Source organism: Adiantum capillus-veneris, chromosome 13 (genome assembly GCF_014529385.1).
Source record: "Adiantum capillus-veneris isolate H3 chromosome 13, ASM1452938v2, whole genome shotgun sequence".
In the NCBI taxonomy this organism is placed as follows: domain Eukaryota; kingdom Viridiplantae; phylum Streptophyta; class Polypodiopsida; order Polypodiales; family Pteridaceae; genus Adiantum; species Adiantum capillus-veneris.
The window spans coordinates 40,675,240-40,702,074 of NC_140943.1; the positions used below are offsets into that span (position 1 = coordinate 40,675,240).

At 45.0% G+C, this 26,835-nt stretch overlaps 1 protein-coding gene across 4 annotated transcripts in view; it reads right to left on the reverse strand.

Annotated features, from left to right (window-relative positions):
* The window catches only part of LOC147443855 (uncharacterized), a 55,224-nt gene extending 31,143 nt beyond the window's left edge, over positions 1 to 24,081 (reverse strand). For 2 of the 4 annotated variants that reach the window (XM_086526668.1, XM_086526667.1), the window contains exons 1-2: positions 22,990 to 24,081; positions 21,652 to 22,883 (exon numbers count right to left, since the gene is read on the reverse strand). In XM_086526668.1, the coding sequence (XP_086382794.1) occupies positions 21,652 to 22,883; positions 22,990 to 24,079 (2,322 nt within the window). In that variant the 5' untranslated portion in view covers positions 24,080 to 24,081. The remainder of the gene's footprint in view (positions 1 to 21,651; positions 22,884 to 22,989) is intronic. The other 2 variants (XM_086526665.1, XM_086526666.1) reach the window with 2 other exon arrangements.
* Between the last annotated feature and the right edge of the window lie 2,754 nt (positions 24,082 to 26,835).

The following is a 26,835-nucleotide window of genomic DNA, read 5'->3' on the forward strand; positions in this document are numbered from 1 at the left end:
GCGTTTTGGAAAGCCCCTGCTGCCCTGCGTTTTACAATCTCCCTGGCGTTTTTCCATCTGCTGCCCAGCGCTGGAATTCAGCCCTGCCCTGCTGCCTGGCGTTTTGAAACGCACCCAACTGTCCCGCCCAGCCTGTGCAGAAAAGTGCCCAGCAGAGCCTGCGTTTTAAAACACGCTGGCTGCCTGCTGCCCTTTCTGCCCGCCTATGCAATATTCTACCCCCCTGCTGCCCACCTGCGTTTTAAAACGCAGCAAGTTCTCCCCTCTTGCCGGGTCATCCCACACATGCCAGCGTTTTAAAACGCTGCCTGTTTTTCAGCATCCAAGCAATTCCCCCTGCTGAATCAGAAGGCGAGTGCGGCGAGGTGGAGAAGGTGCGAGGCTTTGCGGCGGTCGTGGCGCGGCAAAGAGGGATCTGTTGGAGCGACTTAGGAAGAGCAACAAAAGAGGGTGTGGACAACCAACTAAAAGATATGGGGAGCAGATCAGCCTTCGAGTTAGCGACCTATGCACCGGCACAGTTCTCAAGGAGACGACCCAACTCTTTGGCTCGACATTCTGAAGTCAAGGGCAAATGGGCGAGTTTGATCGAGACCGGCATTGGCAAGCTTGACACGGATGGCAGTACCAGTACTCAATTAGCTGCCTCGGTACCCGAGAGGTACGACCATAGTTATGATTGTGATTCGACGCTTTGTTTGGCTCAGGAGTTGGAAGCCAAAGGCAAAAGCAAGAATTTACTTGAAGACAAAGTCAAAGGCAAGCTGGACAGAGGTTACGATAATAAAGATTTGACAGAAAAGATCGGCATGGCACACGTGCGGTGGCCACAATGGCCTCGATGTCAGATTTCTAGTCAAAGTGAAGGTTTCAACACTAGCTTCAACTAGAGAGAGGCTTGTGGGTGGCACAGAGGGGCAAACAGTGCTCCCTATGATTGATTTGGACCCTTGTGTAGGAGTTCAAATTATTGGTGTTTGGACCCGTAGGTCAGAGTTCAAGGCACATGCATCTGGTAGGGAACCAATCAAGCGTATCAAAGACATTATGGATGGGCGCGCCAATTCATTGTTGTTGGTCGGATCAAGGACAGGATGTGTTCCAGAGTTCATTATCTTGGAGTGTTATATTTTACACGTGATATGTTCACAGTTTACGAATGGGGATTATATAGTCTTGTCTACAGTTCAGATTTTCTACAAAGGCAACCGATGCTCAAGATGGCATTTCTTTCAGGTACAGAGTTGAGGAAAGCAGCAACACCGAGGTGTATCCAGTAGTCTGCAGCTGCTCGGGTGTCCATGATAGCTTCTTCATCGACTTGGTGTCACTATTGATGTCCACTATGAGTTGCAGAGAGGGTGTTAAAGTTTAAGCATCTCAAGTGAACTGCCCAGTGTGAACCCAGTATTTATTTTGGCTTTTAGGGATTTATTTCACTTATTTGTCAAAGTCTGGGTAGGGCAATTTACTAAGGTTTCTATACAAGAAACCCTCAACCCCCATTGTATTATAATCTGTTATCTCATTGCATTGGTTGATTGGTTCAATGCATCTCTCTCTCTCTCTCTCTCTCTCTCTCTCTCTCTCTCTCTCTCTCTCTCTCTCTCTCTCTCTCTCTCTCTCTCTCTCTCTCGTGCTTTCTCACCTTGGTCTACACGCTTCCACATCGCCGACTTTGACAGTGATCACCTCCACCCACTACTCACACACACAATAGGCTCTCAATGAAGACGAAGCGGCCCCAAATCAGCCTTCTCTCTCAAAAATGGGCGTCCCCAGCTGATGTGGCTTGCAGAATCGACTTGGAGCTTCCATGTGTCCAGTTTAACTTATAAAGTGTTGCGTGGGGCCCAGGCCCTAAACGACTTTGAATTGAGCCTATACATACTTTTACTGCTCCGATTTCAGTGTCGACTGGCCCGACCAACTCGTGGCGACCTGGCCTTTACTGCTACGAGTGAAACTCCCGGCTGTGAGCCGTTTCACAGTGGCCATACAATGTCCATCCATTTGTGACTTCAAAAAGAGGGTCCCAAAAAATTAAATAAAAATAAAGGGAAAGAAACCAACAACTAAGGTTAGTGGTTGTCAGCCTCATGACATACCCCCCTCTTGAAATTGCAAACGTCCTCGATGGCATGCCAGATATACATGCCATAGATAATTTAGTGTGATTGGCACGCTTTTATCATCACATTTATCCGCACAAAGGGTATGAAACATAGATACAAATGACTTAAAACCTTCATACTTTTGTTATTTCCATCTATCATAGAAATGAACATTGTACCTTTAACACTTGTTGAGTGATGTATACTTCTATTCCACAAAATCCGTACATACATAGGATGTGCTAGCTCTATCATACCCCTCTTTTGAACACGTTGAGTTGGAGTATACGTAGGTTGTAAACCAAAGGCCTCAAGATAAGTTGCAATACATTTGGTGACTCTAGCAGTTCACACTCTTCCATCCACTTTGGATCAATCGGTGGATAGTTCCCGAACTTCACCAAATAACGTCTTGCAACTTTTCCCTTAACTTTTCTTTCTTTATGTGCCAAAATCTGCTCAGGTACCAAGATCTCATCAAGTTCCTCAACTTCTGGTTGATCTTTACCTAGCATCTTTTGGCACATCACCCACAGAGTGTCTTAGAAGAGTCACGTGAAGCGCATTATGAATCTTCCAACTGTCAGGTAATTTGAGATTATAAGCAACATTGTTGATCTTGTCAAGTCCTTGAAAAGGCCCATAGTAATGCATGTTGAGCTTAGGAAACAACCGTTCCTTGCCCTTCATCTTCTTTAACCTTGCCTTTTCAAACCGCAAAAGAACCCAATCACTAGGTGCAAACAAGAGTTCACGACGGTGACGATCAGCAACCTTTTTCTGCTTTGCCTAAGTCTTTTCCAAAGCAAGCTTAATTTTCTTGTACATTTCATTCGGGTTCTCTACATATCAATCTGCCTCAAAAATCTTGTCCTTCGTGCAAAATGAGAGGAACCTTTTTGCCACCTTCAACAATCTCAAAGGGTGCCTTTCCTGTTGACGAATGCACAATATTGTTGTATGCATACTCAAGCATAGATAAATATTGTTCCCACTTGCCCTTATTATCTGACACCTAGCATTTCAATAGATCTAAGACAGTAGAATTAGCCTCTTCTCATTGTCTATCAATTTGAGGATAAAATGGTGAAGAGAACTTGAGCGTAGTGCCCATGTTTTCAAACAAGCCTCTCCAAAACACGCTCGTCATTCGAGGATCACGATCACTGACAACTGACTGTGGCATACCACTGTACTTAAACACATTGTACATGAATAATTGTGTCATCTAATCAGATTTTTTCTTCTTCCTAACAGGAATAAAATGGGTCAGCTTACTGAACCTATAAATAATGGTCCATATACCATCATTCCCTGTCGACGTTCTTGGAAGATCAAAGATAAAATCCATAGCAATACTTTCCCATGGCTTATCTGGAATAGGCAGTGATTATAACAACCTTGGCATCTTTTGCCTGTCAAACTTGACCTTATGGAAAATCATGCATGCTTGCACAACGGCATCCACGTCTCTCCTCAAAGTAAGCCAATAAAAGAATGTCTCGACCACTTTCACTGCCACATCTATCCGACGAATCAGGATACCCTGCATACAGTGGGACATGGCTTTCTACCATAACTTTATGTCGCAATGGCCTGGTGACACATAGTCTTCCATGCATCATCATAAAATCATCCGTGGGGAGATAGAGCTCATGGCATTTTCCATCTTGCAATTGTTCAAAGATTCTTGCAAAATCTTCATCAGTGGCATATTGTTCCTTCATGTCATCAAGCTCATGATGATAAGAAATTGACACAGCTAAAATTTGTGGCTTTCTTGATAACGCATCAGCCACAACATTCTTCTTGCCTTTTATATGCACAATCTGAAAATGGAACATAGAGAGAATGTTTGTCCATCACATATGCTTTTCAAATAACTTTGGCTGTGTCAAAAAGTATCGCAAGGTATGATGATCTGTCTAGACAACCAAATCAACACCTAGCAAATAGTGCTTCCAACTTGAAAGCGCGTGAATCACAGCCAGCGACTCTTTCTCATAGATTTGCATAGTCTTTTATGACCCTTGCAAGATTCTACTTTGGTAAGCTACTACCGACCATCTTGCATTAACACAGCCCCAATACTATTGCCACACGCACCACATTGGACCACAAATGACTTCTTGATAATCTGGTAAAATAATTACTGGATCCAAAGTCATCTTTTCCTTCAAGAGAGTAAAAGTTGAAATCTCTTTTTGTGTCGAGTTGAAGTGACCTCTTTCTTTTGCAAAGCATGTAGGGGTGAAGCAACCTCGGCAAGGTTCTGTATAAATCTTCTATAGTAAGAGCATAATCCCAAGAGGCTACGGACATCGTGCACACTCTTCAAGTCTAGCCATGTCTTGATTGCTTCATACTTGGCAGGATCCATCACACCATCCTTTGAGACTATGTGGTCAAGAAAGTAGATCTCCTCAAAGAAGAATTCACTTTTCTTAGGATTAACAAGCAACCTGTGACCGCACAACTCTTCAAACACAATGGTCAAGTGACGCCTATGATCCTCTTCATTCTTCGAATAGACTATCATGTCATCAAAGAATGTGCCAACAAATTTTTTATGTGGGGGGAAGATCCGATCCATCATCCTATTGAACGTAGCAGAAGTATTTGTAAGACCAAATGGCATCACCGAAAACTCATATAGATCAAATGTCATCCTAAACTGGCTGATACAAATTTGATGGTATCTACTCTTAAGGTCTATCTTGTTGAAAATTGCAGCACCCTCTAAATAGTCAAGAATATCATCAATCCCAGGAATAGGAAACATGTTCTTGATGGTATTTTTATCGACGCACGGTAATCAATACACATGCGCCAAGAGCCATCCTTCTTCTGCACTAGAAGCACTGAGGAGTAAAAGGGTGAAGAACTAGGTTGAATCAGCTCTTTTTCTAGCAACTCCTCTACTTGACTCGATCTCTTTCTATTGGCCAACACTAACCCTATAAGGAGGTCTATTTGGTGGAATACACCTAGGCACCAAATCTATCGCGTGATCTTTAGGCCTGTCCCGCGGCAACTGAGACGGTAATGAATCAGAAAAACAGTCACTAAACTCTCACAAAAATGTTGATATTTCTTTATCTAACACACATAAATTTGACTGACAAATATCTGAAACATGACGTACAAAAATCAAGTACACGAAAAGATGATTCTTAATTACAGAAGTGATAGTCAAAGCTAATACAATAGAGACAGACTCCTCTTTAAGCTCTACATCGAGGATGTGAGTTTTGCCCTTATGCTGTAGTGTGACCTTTTTGTTGAAGACATCCACCACTCCATGTACACAAAACATCCATGGGATTCCCAACAACACATCACACCCTTCTAGTGGCATGATATAAAATTCCTCTATGTCCACATACGACTCGATATGCGGACGCACCTTCCCAATGATGGAAGTAACACACTCTGAGTGGCGGGACGTGCCAAACCTGCCTCTGTCATTTACCCCATCTCTTCAGCTTTGACGCCGAACTTGATAGCCAACTCTGGTGAGATAAAGTTTGCGTTAGCACCTGGATCAAAGAAAACAAGTGATGTCTGATCTCTAGCTTTACCCTACACTCTGTATAACTCACTTGTATCTTAGTTCGGTTTTTATCATCCACCACGTATGGCACTAAACCTGCCGCCGTGGGTTTGGACTTCTTCCATTTCTTGTCCTCTTTGTCCTCTGAGTGAGCTGGCCTCTTTTTCTGTGGACAATCTGCAACAAAAATGACCAGGCTGCTCACAAATAAAGCATTTTTTCTCAACCATAAAAGCCTTCTTCTCTTCGAACAACTTGCCGTGCCTAAATGCGGCCTAGAACACCTTAGGGGACCCTAGCAGAAACATACCTTGAAGCCTTAGTGATTGGGAAATCGGGCCTTGAAAAGGGGTATACAAAAGCCTCAAATTTTAGGCTCGGAAAAACTATGCGCGTCAGTGCGAGCGCAAGAATGAGATAGGGTCCTTCGAACAATGATTCTAAGGCTTGGATTATTTTTAATAAGGCCTTAAGATAAGCCAGTTATATTAAGTTTTAATTATTTGTGACCGGGCAAATGGTCGGACAACTGTGAACAGGTGATGCAAGAGCAGTGGTGGTATGGCATTGTGCCGCGGAGCATCTGATGTTTTTATAAGTAGCATTCATGTGTTCAGTTGTGAGTGAATTGCACATTTTATTAATGGCCTAAGAGCTTTTAAAAGTTAAAAGTTGAAAGGTTTTTAAGTTTTAAAGTAAGTGTGGCACACTTACCCATGGCAGTTGATCATGCTATCTTGTCCTTCACCCTGACACTTCAGTTCAGCACAGCTTGTCACAAAACGGGAGCACTTGAAAATCTGAAAATTCAATAACTTTGCAAACGTGAGAGAAAGGAGAAGATCGACACAGTATTGGGGACCAGAAGATGGGCTGGTCCCCTCCCCCCCCCCGGTCAAGAGTATTCTTTATTCAGGGAGAGTCGTATACAAGCACAACAACCCGAGGAAACCCCTCCGTTCTGTAATCTTAGACACGAGGGTCGTTCTTTCCCGCAAAGGACTTAGGCACGAGGCCGTACTTTCCCATAAGGGACTTAGGCGCGAAGCCGTACTTCCCGTGAGGGACTTCCCATAGAAGGGAGATTCTTGCAAAACAAGCCACACAAAGCAACAACTCGCAATGTGTATCGACAAATTATACATGTCGCTCCTTGCTCGGAAAAGCGACCTCCGTACTCCGTCGTCACCCGAACACTCGCAGATTCCCGTCGCCAAACTTTGCTCCAAGACCTCAGCGCTCGCACTTCCTGCTACTCCTTGCGATCTCCCCAAACTGTAACGCTTGCTGCCTTTTATAGGCTCTTGCACCCAGCGGAAATAGGGCACAAAAGCAGAAGCTCTGGCGCTTCTGGAGAGAGGAGAGAGAGAGATCATTGTTTTCAGCCCATCCGTACAGCTTGCGTAGTTTTTTTTTTACATAAGGATTTGGGGCTGCTTTATTTTATTAATAAAAGGGACCGGTCACTTAAAAGTGGCCGGCCACTTTTAAAATAAAGTGTGAACCTGTTCAAACTTTGATAAACCACTCCGTGAGTTACGAACTAATGCTACACAAGTACATTCTAGGCGTCCCCGGGTGCAGAACACGGCACAGATGCAATGCAGCGATAGCTTCCTCGCGGGAAAGCATCTGCCCTCCCGCGAAGGTTCCAGCTTTTCGTAAAAAGCTTCTTTGAACCCATCTTTATTCTTGTGCTTGCGTTCTTACGCGTATTTTCTTACTCAATTCGGATTTCCACCTCAGCCTACGGAATGCCCCCTTTCTGATGCACTCGTCACCCATCATGTGACGCATCAGAGGCACTCGTAGCCCGGCCCTTTCCACCGAACTTACGGAAACTCCTTCCAATGTTTTACCGTCACCCATCAAATGACACATCAGAGTTGTCCGTTCTTGATGGCATTTCCTGTAGCTACAATCTTTTAACAATTCTTAGTGTACACAATAAAATATCCTAGAAAAAGAAATTAATCATTAAAAATAAGAAAATAGTCCAATTAGCAACATCCCTCTGGCTTCTAAACAGTTGACCTCAACTGTAGTGCTTGGATATATACCTCCAGTATCTCGGGATAAGCTGCTAATTCCTCCTGCGTCATCCAATGAGCATCTAAATTCGAATAGTTCTTAAACTTAACCAAATACTTCCGTGTTATTTTTCCGGACTTGAGGGGCCGCTCCTGATAACTTACTATCTCCTCCGGTTGGAGTATTTCTTCTGTTTCCTCAACCTCAGGAGGTTCCTCAGCACTAGGCTGACTCGGAGGCGGTCCCACATACAGCCGGAGTAAACTGACATGGAAAGCATTATGGATCCTCCAATTAGGCGGTAGCTCTAATCGGAATGTGACATCATTCACTTGCTTAGTGATCTTAAACGGCCCATAATAACGGGTAGAAAGTTTTACCACCTTCCCCTTATGAGACGCTTGTTTCTTAAGTCTTGCCGTCTCAAACTTGAGTAAGACTAACTGTCCAACTGTTAAGTCTAGATTCCTCCTGTGCTTCTCTGCAGCTTTCTTATGCTTTTCCTGAGAGCGTAGAATAGCTCTCGTAACTTGCCCGTAGGCTGTGTCCAAATCCCGGACAAATTCATCTACTGCAAAGATCTTATCCTTAGTTAAAAGGATCGGTGGAAGCAAAGGCTTACCATAGAGAATCTCAAAAGGTGCTTTCCCCATCGATGAATGTATGGTATTGTTATACGCATACTCGACAAGGGCAAATATTTCTCCCAGTCAGATTGCCGGTCTGACACATAAGCTTTTAACATATCCAATACTGTGTAATGGCTATCTCACTTTGCCCGTCCGTTTGAGGATGGTAGACAGATGAAAAATTCAACTTCGTACCAAGATTATCCATCAAGGCACGCCAAAAATTTCCTGTCATGCGAGGATCTCGATCACTCACAATAGGCTTAGGCATTCCATGATGCTTAAAGATCTGTGTCAGAAAGACCCTAGCCATATGATCTGCTTTGATCGTTTTCTTGACTGGTATAAAGTGTGCTTGCTTGCTAAACCTGTCCACAATGGTCCAGATCGCGTCATTTCCAGTCTGAGTTCTAGGGAGGTCCATGATGAAGTCCATGGCAATACTTTCCCAAGGTTCATTAGGCACAGGCAATGGTTGTAGCAACCCAGGCGTCTTATGCCGATCATACTTCCCTTTTTGGCAAACCAAGCATTCCCTGACATACTTATCAATGTCTGCTTTAAGGCTAGGCCAAGAGAAATATCTTTCCATTGCTAAGGTCGTAGGGAGAATACCCCAATGACCCGCATAAGGCGAAGCGTGTGCTTCATCCATGATCTTCTTTCTTAATGGTTCCGCCACACATATGGCCTGATGGTGGTAGAGATAACTGTCCCGAATGGAATAGGGAAACTCATTCTCTCCACGATGTAGCTTTCCCCAAACGGTGGAGAAGTCTGGATCATTCGAATACAAATCCGGTAGTGCTTCTAATTCTTGATGATACACCGAAGTGATAGCGTTCACCCTTGGCCGCCTAGACAATGCGTCCGCGACCACATTCTTACTCCCAGCCGTGTGAAGGATCTGGAAGTGAAACATAGACAAAAAGTTTGCCCATCTCATCTGCTTCTCAGATAGTTTCCTTTGCGTAAGAAAATACCGCAAACTTCCTTAAGTCGTCTGCTTTCGTAGGCCACTGCATGGCCTTCTTGGTTTAACACTGCTCCGATGCAATCGCCTGAAGCATCGCAGTGAACCTCAAATGGTTTCCTTAAGTCAGACACTATCAAAATAGGTCCATGGCTTAGCAAGTACTTGAGCCGATCAAAAGCTCCTTCTTGTCTCAATCCCCATCTGAAAAGAATCTTCTTCTTTGTCAAAACATGAAGAGGTCCTGCTACATGGGCAAATCCTCGGACAAACCTTCGATAATACGAACATAATCCCAGGAAGGTACGTACATCATGTACCGTGTGGGAATAGGCCAATCTTCTACCACTCGGATCTTGGCAAGATCCATACTCACTTGATTGTGAGAGACTATATGGCCGAAATAGTGTATCTCTGAGAGAAAGAACTCGCTCTTCTTTGCATTCACATGCAACTCATGCTTTCGCAATTCTTGAAACACTAGGTCCAAGTGCTTCCGATGTTCCTCTTCTGACTTAGAGAAGATGAGTATGTCGTCAAAGAACACTCGTAAAAACTCAATACGGGCTAAAAATGCGGTCCATCATGCGATTGAACGTCGCAGGAGCATTGGTCAAGCCGAAAGGCATTACCAAAAATTCATATAGTCCAAAGGTTGTGCGGAAAGCAGTCTTATGGACATCCTCAGGGGTAATCCGTATCTGATGATACCCACTCTTTAAGTCTATGCGACTAAAGACACTTGCACCTTGCAACTTATCAAGTATAACATCAATCCGAGGGATCGGAAAGCGATTCTTGACCGTGATCTTATTTAAAGACCTATAGTCTATGCACATTCGAAACGTGCCATCTTTCTTCTGCACCAGTAGAACTGGAGAGCAGTAGGGTGAAGCACTTGGCCGTACTAACCCTTTCTCTAGAAGCTCGTTGACTTGCTTCAAAATTTCCTCTTGCTGACCAAGACTCACCCGATAAGGGGGTTGATTGGGAGGCGAGCTACCCGGTATGAGATCTATGCGGTGATCTTCCGGGCGTACCGGAGGTAGTTCATCAAGGAGTGTTTCCGTGAAACAATCTTTGTATTTTTCAATAAATTGAAAACGCTTAATTTCCAGACTAGAGAGTGAATCCCCACTAGTTTTATCCTTCTCACGTGCAAAAATCAAGTAAGCAGAAACACACTTCTTCATTTCTTTCTTAATGGAGATATGACTTACAATTGGGAACTGCCAATCTCCTACATCAGCATGAATCTTTATTTTCTTACCCCCGTGATCAAAAGTGAGGGTCTTTTCCACATAATCAGGGACAGATGTCATGTGGAAGTGCCATGGCATGCCCAAGATGATATCACATCCCTCGATGGGTGCCATCAAAAATGATTCGCGGTCCTTGTACTCGCCAATCCGAAGATTGAGTTGTCCTTGCACGGGAGTTGCATTGGTTGTCAACCCCTCGAATGCCGATCCGGATGTAACCGGTGTGCCAAGCTGAGCCGGTGTGAGGCACAAACGTTCCGCAGTATCCAGGGAGATGAAGTTATCCGTGGATCCAGGATCATAAAGAATCGGAACTCGCTGGTTGTTCAAAGAACCCAATCCCTTCAGAAGTTGACGCTTCCCTTTCTCCGTTTCTGTGTTTCCTTCTACGTCTGGAATTGAGTTCGAGCTTGGTGGAGCGGGTTCCCTCCTTGCTTTATCTTGCCTCGTAGGGGCGTGTTCTTGCCGTTACTGCTTTAGCGGGCAATCCGGTTTCATATGTCCTTTCTCGCCACAGTAGAAGCATCTTCCTTCCTCTCTGAAGGTTTGAAGTTGAGTAGGAGAAAGATACTTAGTTCGCTTGCCATTGCCCTCTGGCTTTTTAGAATGATCATAGTCCCTAGATGGAGGACGTTTTCTTCCTTGGCCCCCTTGGTCATCGTAGACCCCTCTTTGTCTCGCACGGTAAGTGCTATGCTCCATTTTTCTGGGCGTCCCAGTTGAGTGCAAATCCTCAGCAATGATTGCTGACTCCATCATCCTCTGAAGAGTGTCATGCGGATACACTTTCATACTCTTTCGAAGCTGCGGTTGGAGACCCGCTTCGAACTTTCGTTTCTTTTCCTCGTCGGCAATCTTCAAGAAGGGAGTGACCTTCAGAAGAACCGACCAATACTTGTCCACATAGTTCGTTACTCTCTCATGTTCCTTCCGGGCGAGCCAGTCCCATTCCTTCCGTATGTCCGGCTCGAAGTCAGGCGGAAGAAACTCTTCATAAAATTCAGATTTGAATCTCTCCCAAGTTCTGGCCTGAGAACCTTCCAGAATCTTGGCTAACCACCAATTACTTGCCATTTCCTTGAGGTGCATCCCCACATGGCGCAATTTGGATCTTTCTATGAAGTGCCCATTGGTAAAGGCGACTTTAAACTGTCTGATGAAGGACAGTGCTTTGGAGATATCTCTCCGTCCGTTGTAGGTTTCCAACTTGATGTCCTTGTCGCCCGATTTGAAGACTCTCATGCGATGTTGAAACTTGCGACCATGCTTCTTGAATCGAGGCTTATCTTTAGGTTGATGTAGGGTAGTAGTAGTAGCGGCTTCCTTCTTCTGGCGAGACGATTGAAAAGTAGAAGTATAATCAGGAGAGTAAGATGGAGATGAGATAGAGATGTCCTTGCTCTCGTCTAGCAAAGAGAGCGCTTTTTCCTGGCCTTTCCTTGGAGTAGGCCGTTCATTCCGATCCGAAGATCCTTTGTGCACCTCGGTACGTTCTTCTTCTCTTTCTTCCTGTGGTCTCACGCCAACAGTGTGGTCTGGATGCCCGGCTGCATCGGTTCCATTCGTTCTCTTCATTCCGCCCAAGAGCTTTTGGACATCTGGCAATAGTAAGACAGGTTGCAAATCCGCAAGCTGAGCTCGCACTTGTTGAAGCTCCTCTTCAACGCTTCTCCCTTGGCTCGACATGGTTCTTCCCGGAATCGTCCTTCTTTGCAAAGAAAGAGAGGAGTCCGAGCTCTGATACCACTGTCACAAAACGGGAGCGTACACGAGCACTTGAAAATCTGAAAATTAAATAACTTTGCAAACGTGAGAGAAAGGAGAAGATCGACACAGTATTGGGGACCAGAAGATGGGCTGGTCCCCCCCCCCCCCCCCCCCCCCCCCCCCCCGTCAAGAGTATTCTTTATTCAAGGAGAGTCGTATACAAGCACAACAACCCGAGGAAACCCCTCCGTTCTGTAATCTTAGACCCGAGGGTCGTTCTTTCCCGCAAAGGACTTAGGCACGAGGCCGTACTTTCCCGTAAGGGACTTAGGCGCGAAGCCGTACTTCCCGTGAGGGACTTCCCGTAAAAGGGAGATTCCTGCAAAACAAGCCACACAAAGCAACAACTCGCAATGCGTATCGACAAATTATACCTGTCGCTCCTTGCTCGGAAAAGCGACCTCCGTACTCCGTCGTCACCCGAACACTCGCAGATTCCCGTCGCCAAACTTTGCTCCAAGACCTCAGCGCTGGCACTTCCTGCTACTCCTTGCGATCTCCCCAAACTGTAACGCTTGTTGCCTTTTATAGGCTCTTGCACCCGGCAGAAATAGGGCACAAAAGCAGAAGCTCTGGTGCTTCTGGAGAGAGGAGAGAGAGAGAGAGATCGCTGTTTTCAGCCCATCCGTACAGCTTGCGTAGTTTTTTTTTTACGTAAGGATTTGGGGCTGCTTTATTTTATTAATAAAAGGGACCGGTCACTTAAAAGTGGCCGGCCACTTTTAAAATAAAGTGTGAACCAGTTCAAACTTTTAAAAACCACTCCGTGAGTTACAAACTAATGATACACAAGTACATTCCAGGCGTTCCCGGGTGCAGAAGACGGCACAAATGCAATGCAGACATAACTTCCTCGCGGGAAAGCATCTGCCCTCCCGCGAAAGTTCCTGCTTTTCGTAAAAAGCTTCTTTGAACCCATCTTTATTCTTGTGCTTGCGTTCTTACGCGTATTTTCTTACTTAGTTCGGATTTCCTCCTCAGCCTACGGAATGCCCCGTTTCTGATGCACGCGTCACCCATCATGTGACGCATCAGGGGCACTCGTAACCCGGCCCTTTCCACCGAACTTACGGAAACTCCTTCGCGATGTTTTACCGTCACCCATCAAATGACACATCAGAGTTGTCCGTTCTTGATGGCATTTCCTGTAGCTACAATCTTTTAACAGTTCTTAGTGTACACAATAAAATATCCTAGAAAAAGAAATTAATCATTAAAAATAAGAAAATAGTCCAATTAGCAACACAGCTCCATTAGGAGAGGTCCCTACACACGTCCGGTATACCTTCATAAGGGAGACGGACTCTGTGTATATGGATGAGATATACAGGAAGCTATGCACCCAGGAGCCAGGACGGCCACTAGATGAACTCACTCAAATATTGACAGAGACGCTCCATGATGCAGCATCAGAAGCATACCCCCACAGCCAACCTACACGGAGACGATCTGGAAAAATGCCCCAGAATAGTTGGTATGATGAGGAGTGTAGAGAGATGAGGATCAAGTTACCGAGGGTAGTGCTCATGGGTATTACCACACATAGACAGTCACGGATTATCTTTCGCCGCCTAGTGCAACGAAAGAAAAGGGCTTATTTATCCCAACTAGAGCAAGATTTGTATTAGTTATTTATAAGTAGGACTCAGGCGAAGCATGGAGGCTATTCCACGAACATTCGACACCACCAGCGGTCACCTCCACTAAGACATGGGGGGAATATGCCACATCTCTCTACACAGTATCAGGACAACCACCTCTGCCGGACCCACTAGAGACATGCCCGGAGACATGTTCTTTCTTTATTGCCGAGAGGGTAAGGAAAGCTATTGACAGAATGAAGACAAGGAGAGCACATGATCATGATGGTCAGGTAGCAGAGCACTTCATCCATGCGAGAGATATGCTTGCAGAGCTCCTGGCTATGATGTTTAATCGAGCCATGTATGAAGGCTTCCCCGAGACTTGGAGTATGTCCACGATTGTGCCTATTTTCAAGTCAGGAGATCCCATGATTCCCGGGAATTATCGTACCATCATGGTTGGTCACACACTAGCTAGGCTGTATGCATCCATTCTTGAACAGGAGCTGAGTAGATGGGTAGAGCGAGAGGGCATAAGAGCATCAGAGCAAGCAGGTTTCAGGAGAGGTTTCCCCACTCTTGACCAGATTCTGACACTCAGAGCTATTATCGAGGAGGGTAGACACCATGGCAAGAGGATATATTGTAGCTTTGTGGATTTCCGCAAAGCCTTCGACACAGTGCCGAGAGCCAGACTTATATGCAGATTACAGGACATGGGTGTGCCTACTACAAAGCTGATTTGGAGGATTCTGGCTCTATACAAGACAGTGATGGGGCGGGTACGCACCACTGAGGGAATGTCTGACATGGTCCTCTCCACTATTGGAGTAAAGCAGGGACGCCCCCTATCCCCGACTCTTTTTGGGATGTACATGGATGAGTTTTCGGACTATGTAGAGCGTCAGGGGGACAAATGGGCTCAGCTAGCAAGGACATGGATTCTACTGTTACTATATGCTGATGATATTGTGCTGATTTCTAACTCTCCAGAGGGGATGCAGCATCATTTGGATGCTCCGCATACATTTGCTCGTGACAGTGGATTGTCTGTCAATCTGGGGAAAACCAAGGTTATGGTGTTCAACACCCCACCACAGTGGGTCAGGAGGTCAGCACCCACATTTATGTATGGCCAGGAGACTGTGGAGTACACAGATGCATGTATTTATCTTGGGGTAGTCTTCGTTGGACCGGTGTTGTCACTAAGGAGAGCATCAGAGACTAGACTGACGAGAGCATATGCAGCTTTGGGAGGACTAGAGAGGATGTGTTTGCAGGTTCAGTTTCAGGAACCGCGAACAAAGCTTTGGCTTTTTGACACTCTAGTGACTCCGGCTATGCTCTATGGAGTTCAGGTATGGGGACCCTCAGTAGACCACCAAGGGAGATCTGGCAACACAAATAGATGGAGATGTATGGAGAGGCCTCTGGTCTCTATGATCGCTCGGATGATTCGGGCTAAGGCCTCAGTACCACATGAGATTATCCGAGCCGAGCTAGCCGCCCCCCCCTCTCGTGGTTGAGGCATTGACGAGATCAGTTTCCTTTATGTACGGTCTATGGGATCTCCCCCGGGACAGATACGCTCGGCTTGCCCTGGAGTCATCTCGACAACTAGCTCTACAAGGCGATTCAGCATGTTGGTATGGACAGAGGACAGCATGGTTTCAGTCGCATGGTCTCAACATGGATAGATTACCTCCGATTCAATACTCCTTGGATGCACCCTCTCTGTCCTTCACACGGACAGAGATCACCAGACTCATACGTCAGGATCTGATTCAGCTAAATACCAGGAGCACATGGATACAGCCGACACACGAGCTAGGCACGAACATGGCCTTCTAGAGAGAGCATCTTCTCCAACTCACGGAGGACAGCTTTGTCACTAGGCCTGCATACATGGACACACACTTATCTCATGGGATAAGATGCGCTATTGGACAGATACGCACATCCTCACATCAGCTCCAAATCGAGACTGGCCGATTTCGAGGGGTGCCGGCAGGAGCTAGGATATGTCACCTATGTAACTTAGAGCCAGAGACAGAATTGCACTACACATGTCATTGCCCGGCATGCTATGAGATACGCGGCCGCTTCCACTGCCTGTTCAGAGAAGGGTTCGGACCTTTTTCTAGAGTCATGAGATACAAGGATCAGAGGTGTCTGGGATTGTTCCTGCTAGAGCTGCGCAAACTTAGGGAGAGCTTGCTAAGGACATCAGAGAAAAGACGGTCTCAGAAACGAATCACAAATTTCTTTACACCAGCCAGAGAAGAGCCAACGGAGCAATCATTACAGCAGATCTCAGAGCCTACTCATACTAGAGGTACATCTCATTACAACAGATCTCAGAGCCTACTCATACTAGCAATCATTACAGCAGATCTCAGAGCCTACTCATCAATTGACGACGCTCCATCTCTCGTTGCTCCGCCTGAGTAGGCCGAGGCAGGGCCATACTCTCTATCTGAATCTTCGTTGTGGTCCCAGCCCGCATCTCCAAATGCAGAGGGAGTCGACTAACCATTGCCTGAAGCCATAGGTGCCGCGGAAAAACAAATCGGGGATCAGATTTCCCGTAGAAGAGAAATCGGTCGTGCTCTGATATCACAGTAACAGACTTGGACACTCCAAGTCAAGAATCAACCGCGACAGCACCAAATAACCACTTCAAAACAATTCACAGATCACAATAGATTTGCACTGGCCCGGCGGAGTTCCGTGCCTAGAGATATTGGCCCCAAAGACTGGCGCCCCTTTCGGTATTTCTTTTTGTATTAATCAATTCAAAGTACGAGAGTGGGTGGGGATTTACTCTCAGACTCTGCGTCCAGATGCTCTGAGAAGTGAGGCCCTCACCACTAATTTAAAGGTTACAAGGGATGCCCAAAAGCACAGCCCCAAAAGCTTCAAATCAAAAGCAATTGCTCTCTCTCGCTCTCTCACAGAGAGTCAAAACTTGAAAGCAAAAGCATTCTCTCTCTTTCTCATTAAGTAGAGAAAAAGCGAAATTTGCGTCGCTCATCATTTTCAAAAAAAAAAAAAATCTTTTTTTTAGCCTTCGTGATTTCTGGAAATTAGGGTTTCTAGCATAAATTAGGGTTTGCATGAATTTTAGGGTTTCTGGCAGAAATTAGGGTTTATGTTGTCCACCACGTCATCACTTTGTGACATACCCCCTCTTGAAAGCATTGTAATCGACCGCGATTACGCCTGCAAAACCGACAAAAGCCATAAACCGTCTTAGAAGACACTGACTGTTAGTACCTACGTACTAGGAACACACATCTAGCACATGTACAAAATCAACAGTCACATCACACAACATCACAGGACATCACCAGACATCACAGGACATCACATGACATTCAACATTCATTCGGATCTTAAACCATGATTTATCGGCAATGTAGCTAGCAATCACATCTAGGTCCAATCGGGACCTCATCGATGTCCGATTGACTAACCCCTATTGCAACCATGTCTATTCGAGATCAATCAGACCAAAATGCTGCAGTCATTTCGTCTATCAGTTTCTGCACTCACAAGAAGTCAAGAACAAATCAGTATCATTATCAAGAATTCCATTTCATAAAGTCATCTAGTAGAATATTGTCAGCTCTCAGTATCCCTGAAGCTCAAAGAGACATCAGTGACTTTAGTATCAAAATCGAGGCATCTGTTGACAAGGGAGCGGAGTGACTCCCCTCTTGTGCATCCCACTGCACCATATCTCCGGCCAAGCTGAATTCTCGGTTCCGTTTGGAGTAGACTATGCTAAACCAAAACATCGAGGTAAAGTTTCACAGAGGAGTATCTGCTAGGTCCTCCTCCTCCATCCACTTCGCATCAAATGCAGGAAAGTTCTTGAACTAAACCAAGAACCGCCTTCGGACTTTACCTTTCTTCGTATCATTATGTGCCAAAATCTGTTCAGGAACAAGGATCTCCTCGTTTTCTTCCACTTCGGGTTGCTCATCAAGCTCCCCATCATCAGGCACAGCACCCTTAACAGGGTTCAAGAGACTCACATGCAATGCATTGTGAATCCTCCAAGTATCTGGCAGTTTCAATCGGAAGGAGACATCATTTATCTTGTCAGTGATCTGGAAAGGTCCGTAGTATCACATACTAAGCTTTGTAAAAAGCCTCTCCTTTCCCTTTTTCTTTCGTAGGCGTGCCTTCTCAAAAGTAATAGCACCCAATCATCCTCCTTCAATTTCAAGTCGCGACGATGGCGATCCGCTGCCTTTTTCTGTCGTTCTTGAGACTCCTGCAAAGTCTCGCGAACCTTGGCAATAGCCATATCCAAATCTCGCGAATATTCATTCGCTTCAAATATCTAATCTTCATGCTCAGAAGGATGGAACCTTCGCAGCACTTTCAACAATCTCACATGGCGTCTTCCCCGTCGAAGAGTGTATCGTGTTATTGTAGGCAAATTCCACCAAAGGTAAGTTCTTTTTCCATTTGAGTCTTCTGATCCGAGATACAAGACTTCAATAAATCTAAAATCACTGAATTGGCAATCTCAAATTGCCCGTCAGTCTGCAAGTGGAACGATGACGAGAACTGCAACTGCGTGCCAATGTTCTCCCAAATTGCCTTCCAAAACAAACTCATAAATCTGGGGTCTCTGTCAGAGACAATCGTCTCAGACGTGTCATGTAATCGGAAAATCATCGTGATCATTCTGTGTAATCGGGAGATCAAAAATGAAATCCATTTCAATATTTTCCCAAGGGCGGGTGGTATGGGTAAAGGCTGTAACAATCCCTGTGCCTTATGCCTGTCAAACTTGACCTTCTAGCATACCAAGCAACTGCGCACAAACTCTTCCACATCCTTCTTGAGTCTCCGCCAAAAGAAATATCTCTCTACCCCTTTCATGGTGAATTTCAGCCATTTAACTGGCGCAGTCTTGTTTAAAAGAAGCGTGGACCACCAAGTACGAGCATTCCTCTTAAAGTAAGAGGCAGCTCTCCGAATCTTGGAGTGCTCTGAATAGCGTCCTCCCGCGAAAGCGATGTCAAACTGCTGTATAAAAGACAAAGCCTTCGAAGCATCTGAGTATCCTAAAAAAGTATCAAATTTGATCGAGTGGCCACCTTCCTTATACTCTCAGACTTTCTTGCTTTTATCTTCGAGAAAGTCATACTGGTTAGCTTTGTAAAAATTCTTCTTGTTCGCATAAAACTTTCCGTCATCGGAATTTGAGTTGTCTGTAGACGAGTCCTCAGTAGAACTGTCAGTCTCTGAGCGAGATGTAGCCTTCTTTGCCTTTTTCTTGCCCTTTCCGAAGCTTTGTTTCTTGCTTCGCTTTTTGCGTTTCCTGTCTTCTTCGCTCGAGTCTGAAGAGCTAGAAGAACTGTCAAAAGAAGAAGAAGAAGAACTCGGTAGGTCTTCAAACTTAACGCGCTTCTTCAATTTCTTTGCCTTGTCAAATGTCGATCGACGACCCAAATATCCCGGGAAGTCATTGCTTTTCTTTTGCTTTTTGCCTTTCTTTTGCGCGTCAAAAAGCTGAGCAATCCGTGCATCAACCACGTTCTCCAGTTCCTTCTCCATATATTTTCTTGGAGGCAGAAGGTTTCGTGAGAGCGGGTTTCGGGAGTGGTGTTGTGGTTCTTTGCCACTCCATCTGTACCTCTTCCAAAGAGGTCTGGTTCATATATTTTGCCATCTTCGGGTCCTTGGCAAAATTGAGCATCATCTTTGTTGCATCGCCAATCAATTGACGACGCTCCATCTCTCGTTGCTCCGCCTGAGTAGGCCGAGGCGGGCCATACTCTCTGTCTGAATCTTCGTTGTGATCCCAGCCCGCATCTCCAGATGCAGAGGGAGTCGACTAACCATTGCCTGAAGCCATAGGTGCCGCGGAAAAAAAAAAAATCGGGGATCGGATTTCCCGTAGAAGAGAAATCAGCCGTGCTCTGATACCACAGTAACAGACTTGGACACTCCAAGTCAAGAATCAACCGCGACAGCACCAAATAACCACTTCAAAACAATTCACAAATCACAATAGATTTGCACTGACCCGGAGGAGTACCGTGCCTAGAGATATTGGCCCCAAAGACTGGCGCCCCTTTCGGTATTTCTTTTCTTTTTGTATTAATCAATTCAAAGTACAAGAGAGTGGGTCGGGATTTACTCTCAGACTCTGCGTCCAGATGCTCTGAGAAGTGAGGCCCTCACCACTAATTTAAAGGTTACAAGGGATGCCCAAAAGCACAGCCCCAAAAGCTTCAAATCAAAAGCAATTGCTCTCTCTCTCTCACAGAGAGTCAAAACTTGAAAGCAAAAGCATTCTCTCTCTCTTTCTCATTAAGTAGAGAAAAAGCGAAATTTGCGTCGCTCATCATTTTCCAAAAAAAAAAAAAAAAATCTTTTTTTTAGCCTTCGTGATTTCCTGAAATTAGGGTTTCTGGCAAAAATTAGGGTTTCTGATGTCCGCCACATCATCACTTTCTGACAACTTGACACTGGAATTTGATGTTAATGTGTTTGATCGTTAGGAGTGGATCCCTCGTTTTCCAGTTACTCTCTTTCAGTACATCTTTCAGGTTGTCTTACCAGTGTAGCCGTATGGTGTGGCTTGGTTATATTGGGCTCATTGGCTACGAAGATTGGTTCGCCATGGATACCAGAATACATCTGTGGCAATACTTTATTTTCCAAACAGAGTTCGATTTCGAGATCCCACTATAGGCGAGTTTTGTTTGCAGCGCTTGGTGGTCATTGGTCGCCCAGATCAATGCCTCACGTACACTGTGCCATGCTTTGGGCACATGGTGAAAGACTGCCCTAACCACCCTCCTTGTCTGCGGTCGGAGCCCCAACACCCCTACCTTAGGAAGCCGTGGAGGGCCAGAGAGATACTCGGCATCTCACTTTTTGGCAACTTTCACAAGAGACGGAAGCGTAAACTTTTAAATGCAATTCAAATACTCGAGAGAATAGGGAAGAGAGAGAGAAAAGCTTGACAGGTCCCCCCCATAACGAGTATATCTTTATTACTAAGGAAGAATCTTTACAAGCACAAGAACAGGGCAACCACCCATTCTCTATTCTCTCTTGTTCTTTTTTCTGCTTCTGACTGAGAGAGTGAAAGAACTACTCTCTAACTGCTAAGAGGATTTTTCCCTCTTCTGTGAGATTTTGGAAGCTCTTCAAAATGAGTGTCATCTTCCGCAACCCTCCTCGGAAGCTCTCTAAGAAGAGAGTCGCTAATTGGTCATTGAAGCCACTAATGAACCGTGGCGCATGAGGGGAAAGTCCTACCATGCACCCAACAAGAGTCCATCCCAAAAAGTGTTGGGTGGCCGACTCAATGCTAGCCGGGTCCTTTGCTGTCACATCAAACGTCCAAGTGAAAGGTGCAAGAGTAACTATCGCGGCACCCAATGCTAGTGTCGAGACCGCCATGGAGTACAATTTGAAGAAGGTAGAAGCTGGACTAAGTGTGTCAGAGTAGTGGATTGAGGAACTTTAGGAGAGAAGCAAGCAGGACTCTCTCTCTCTCTCTCTCTCTCTCTCTCTCTCTCTCTCTCTCTCTCTCTCTCTCTCTCTGTGTGTGTGTGTGTGTGTGTGTGTGTGTGTGTGTGTGTGTGTGTGTGTGTGAGAGAGAGATTTTTCGTGTCCTTAGAGCTCATCATCTTTCTGCTGGTCTAACATTGGGTTGGAAACCACACAATTTAGCTCACTAAAATTTCATCAAAGAAAAGTACCTGTCCCCCTTCCTCAGCAATAAGTTGTGCACGGAAGCACAAAGCCAAACCCCAATTGTACAAAGCACGAACTTCACTGTTGCTGATAGAAAGAACCCTCCGATATTTTCTTCCCGCCTGAATCAAAAGCTCTTCACATTCTTCACAAACTGTTTGAAACGTTCTTTGCAGCTTAGCTCGATTGCTTTTCTCATGTGCCTCCATTCCCTTGGTATGCCTTATCCAACATGGTGAAATGACATCAGGAGTAGAGATTAAGTGCCTTAGTTCCCTACTGAGCATCAATTTGAGTTCCCCATGGACCAAAAGAGTGTTTCCCCAAAAACCAACAGCTTCTATGCTCGAGAGGTCCAAAGCCACAGCTGATGAAAAATAATCTGCTGCCTTGTAAAGCATTGTTTCAGCCTCTCCAACTTCTATCTTACCAAAAAGGCCTGCCTTGCCATGCCTAAGTGCAGTTTCACCGTTAGTCATCAGTTTCTGAAACTCTCCATTGTTAAAGCTCCTGGACAAACCAGTGAGAACATGCAAATCTGCATCCTCTCGAACAAAAGCAAGTTCCTTTGTGGATCCTATTAATGCAACGGCCTGCTCTACCACACTATCGTTTTTAACACTTGCACCCAGAAGTGCATTTTGTGATCTATTCAACCTGGCTTTATCTTTTGAATCTTTCCATCCTGTCACCTGGCCATGATTCTTCATAGCATTGGCATGCTCTGTAAAGCCCTCTCCATCATTGACCTTTACAGAAATGTCCGTCATGCTTCCAGCTTTCACAAAGCTAACCTCATTATTTACCCTTGAAGGGCACTCATCAGAATGGAAATTTTTTCTACCAGGATATGGGCTCAGTTCCTTAAAAGCAGTCTCCTTCTCAAAATCTTGGCCAGCTCGCTGAACCAATCCTCCCTTTTGATACTGAAGAGTTTTGCTAAGTACATCGCTCTCTTGTTCTTCCACATCTCCTGATGATACAGGCCTGACTGGATCTTGTTCCATCCAATAATCAATATACTTGTTTCGTGAAATGCGACTCTCACTTTCACTGACTTTTACAGAGGCAACATTAAGATTGTGTGCATCTGAAACAGCTATGCCTTTACGTTCTTTTAGAGGAAACACCAATCCCAGGTCGAGGGAAACTTCAGTAGCAGCTGCAGATGACTGTTTGGTTGATGGAACTCTTCCTGTTAAAAACGTATCCACTCCGTTCAAAACATCCAACTTGCCTGGCAAAACACTTAACACGAAATGCTTTATGATACTATACATCCCAGAACTGGGGTACACAGTACATCATGCAAACACGTAAATTGTTGACAAACATGTGACCACCTGGCATTCCAAGTAAGGCCTCTTGTTTCAACTTGTCAACACTTGTATTGACTGACAGTTTGTCCTCTCCAACTGCAGACATTTGATTGACCTCTGATTGCTTCGGATCACTCCTTTTAGATTTAACAGAGGCAGATGATTTGAGCTTTTTAGCCGATGCTTTAACAGCTGGACTCAAAGGTGTTAATACATTAGTAGACCTATCAACTTTTGATAGAAATGTCACCTGTGTCTTCAGTGAAGACAAACTGTCTTTCAATTCAGTCCATCTAGAATCAGTAGGGACATCTTTCTCAGTCTTTATGATGCCTTCGACGTTTTGTATGCAAGCATTGATGTCAGCAACAAGTGTGTCAGCAGACCTGAAAGCTGATCCAAGAGCTAATTCTTTTGCAATCTCTCTACGCTGCCTCTGATTCCAGGTCAACGAAGTGTTCGCTATTAGAGCACGCAGCATTTCCAAAATCTGGTCAATCAACTTCTTACTTTCGTTAAAGGAGGCTATCAATGCACCTGAAAGATGCAGGATTCCTGTAGAAAAGAACAACCTTGTAGTAGCGAGAAGATTGATAAGAGACTGCCCTGAGAGCACACCAGATACTCCCTTCAAATGGATTACTTCAGACTCCATAGCTTTGTGCACAGCCATTAGCAGGACGAAGGAAAATGACACGACAAAAACAAGCGCCTTCCGTGCTACAATGGAGCCAACCATAGCCCCAACAGCTGCAGGTGAACCCCATCTCTGTAGGAACTCCCACAGAAGGAGGTTCACGTTAGGATACAATCCATCTGCATAGGTTTTCGCATCCCCACCATCCTTATTGTGCAAGAAAACTGTAATGCGAAGGGGTTTCGAAGAACTCCTGTGCACACGACCCCACAGAAGGCTGGCGTGATCCTTGCCCGCAATCTGCCTCACGCTGGATAAGGATGGGAAAGAGCAAGGAACAGGTTTATGAGCAGCAAATGGATGAGATAGCTGTAGAGTGGGAGTGTGGGAAGAGCTGCTGCTGCCGCCATGCCCGCAAGGTTTCATCTCTCTCGCTCGCTCGCTCAAATGCGAGTTTGAACTTTGAAGTACCCACATCATAGATTTTTGCTGCGCAGATAGTTTTCTTTAGGGAAAATTACCAAAATACCGCCTCTAATTTGTGGAAATTCCCAAAATACCCCTCAAATTTCAAAAATTCCCAAAATACCCTTTATCTATTTTAGCTGGATTGTTCACGATTTCCTAATCTTTATTGTTTTTTGACAATGTATATCCATTTTTTAAGTGCTTAGCATGTAATTTGTCATAAATTACCTCCCTAAAAAAGACAATTATGTCTAAAAATAATGAAGCAATTAATCTCCAAAGCCTACATAACCAGCTCAAATTCTAGTTTTAGTATCTTGTATTCATAGACAATCAATCTTCTTATGGCAAGCTACAAATTTTTTTATTTTTAGATAAATCTACTCTCACAACCAGGGGTATTTCGAGAATTTTGGAAAATTTGAAGGGCATTTTGGGAATTCTTAACAAAATATGAGGGATATATTGGGAATTTTTGAAATTTGAAGGGTATTTTGGGAATTTCCACAAAGTAGAGGGGTATTTTGGTAATTTTCCCTTTTCTTTACCTTGATTATGTAATACTAGTACGGTCGGCCGCCTTCGGCGACCTCTCTCTCTCCCCCTCTCCCCCTCACTCATATAAATTGGAACTCACCGGATGCAGCAAACTTTGACACGTGGCACTGGAAAACCAGTCTCCTTAATATATAGTATATATAGTATAGATCGTATTTGAGAATGTTGCAAGAAGACAGACGCCACTTGGCAGCACCCCATTGGAGGGATATAATTATTCTTTAAAAATCGAAAGGGCAAAAGGCAGTGAGGTAATTCTGGAAAACAAGTGGAGCATGCCCAGGGGGGTGGGGGAGAGAGAGAGAGAGAGAGAGAGAGAGAGAGAGAGAGAGAAAAACCGCAAAGCTTTGGACTGTTCTCTGTTGTAGCTTGAAAGCCTCCATCTCCCGATGGTATTTCTGGAAAACGAGGGGAGCATACAGAGAGAGAGAGAGAACGCAGCTCTGGACTGTTTTCTGCTGCAGCTTGAAAGCCTCTAGCTCCGAATGCAATCACCCACACGTGCAACTTAATGGCATCTCGCATCATACGAGATGTACCATGGTATGGGCAAAATTGTTTACGATGATCTTGTTAGTCAGAGCACACCGTAGGCGGAGAGAGAGATTATATCAGGTGCACGAAATCTTGTCTCTTGGAGTGCATTGATTGTGGGATATGCCCTACAGGGGCAGGGTCAGGAAGCTCTGGATTGTTTTCTGCTGCAGCAAGGTAAAGAGAAAGAGAGAGAATCAACAATGGTTGAACTAGAATCTTGTCTCTTGGAGTGCATTGATTGTGGGATATGCCCAACAGGGGTAGGGCCAGGAACTTCTGGACTATATTCAGCATGTGAAGAGAGGGCCTCAACAGGGGTAGGGGCAGGAACCTCTGGACTGTTTTCAGAATATGCGAAGAGAGGGCCTCAAGCTCCTGATGCAATCACCTACACGTGCAGCTTGATGGCATCTCGCATCATGCAAGATGTTGGTATGGGCAAAATTGTTTACAATGATCTTGCTAGTCAGAGCACACCGTAGGTGGAGAGAGAGATTATATCAAGTGCGCGGAATCTTTGTCTCTTTGGAGTGCATTGATTGTGGGATATGCCCTGCAGGGCCAGGGCCAGAGCACACCGTAGGTGGAGAGAGAGATTATATCAAGTGCGCGGAATCTTTGTCTCTTTGGAGTGCATTGATTGTGGGATATGCCCTGCAGGGCCAGGGCCAAGAAGCTCTGGACTGTTTTCTAGTGCAACAAGGGAGAGAGAGAGAGAGAGAGAGAGAGAGAGAGAGAGAGAGAGAGAGAGAGAGAGAAAGAGAGAGAAAGAATCAGCAATGGTTGAACTAGAATCTTGTCTCTTGGAGTGCATTAATTGTGGGATATGCCCAACAGGGGTAGGGCCAGGAACTTCTGGACTGTTTTCAGCTATGCGAAGAGAGGGCCTCAACAGGGGTAGGGGCAGGAACCTCTAGACTGTTTTCAGCATATGCGAAGAGAGGGCCTCAAGCTCCGGATGCAATCACCTGCACGTGCAGCTTGAAGGCATCTCGCATCATGCAAGATGTTGGTATGGGAAAATGATCACGATGATCTTGTTAGTCAAAGGTTGTTGACATAAAACGTCATAGTTGGCACTGCCTTGCTCGACATGTATGCCAAATGCGGTGTACCTCTTAAAGCACAAAAAGTGCTCGACGTGCTTCTTGTCCAGAATGATGTCTCTTGGAATGCTTTGATCGCGGGTTATGCCCCAACAGAGGCAAAGCCAGGAAGCGCTGGCTATTTTTAGCAGATGCAAAGAGAGGGCAGCTCTCCAAATGCAATCACCTATGCTTGTATCTTGTAAGCATGTGGCATTATGCAAGATGTAGATATGGACAAAAGAATTCACAATGATATTGTTAGCCAGAGGTTGTTGGAAAAAAATGACGTACTTGGCACTGCCTTGGCACATGTATGCCAAATGTGGTGCACTTGAGGAAGCATAAAAGGTGCTTCAGGAGCTTATTATTGGGAGCCGCGTCTCTTGGAATGGATTGATTGCAGGATATGCACAAAGAGGAGCAGGACGAGAAAGCTCTAGGCTGTTTTCAGTGGATGCAAAGTGAGGGCCTCCGTCTAGATGCAATCAACTTACGCATTCATCTTGAAGGCATGTGGCTCTACTCAACATGTTGATATGTGTTTAAATATTTGATCTTATATTGTTAGCAAAGGGCTTTTGC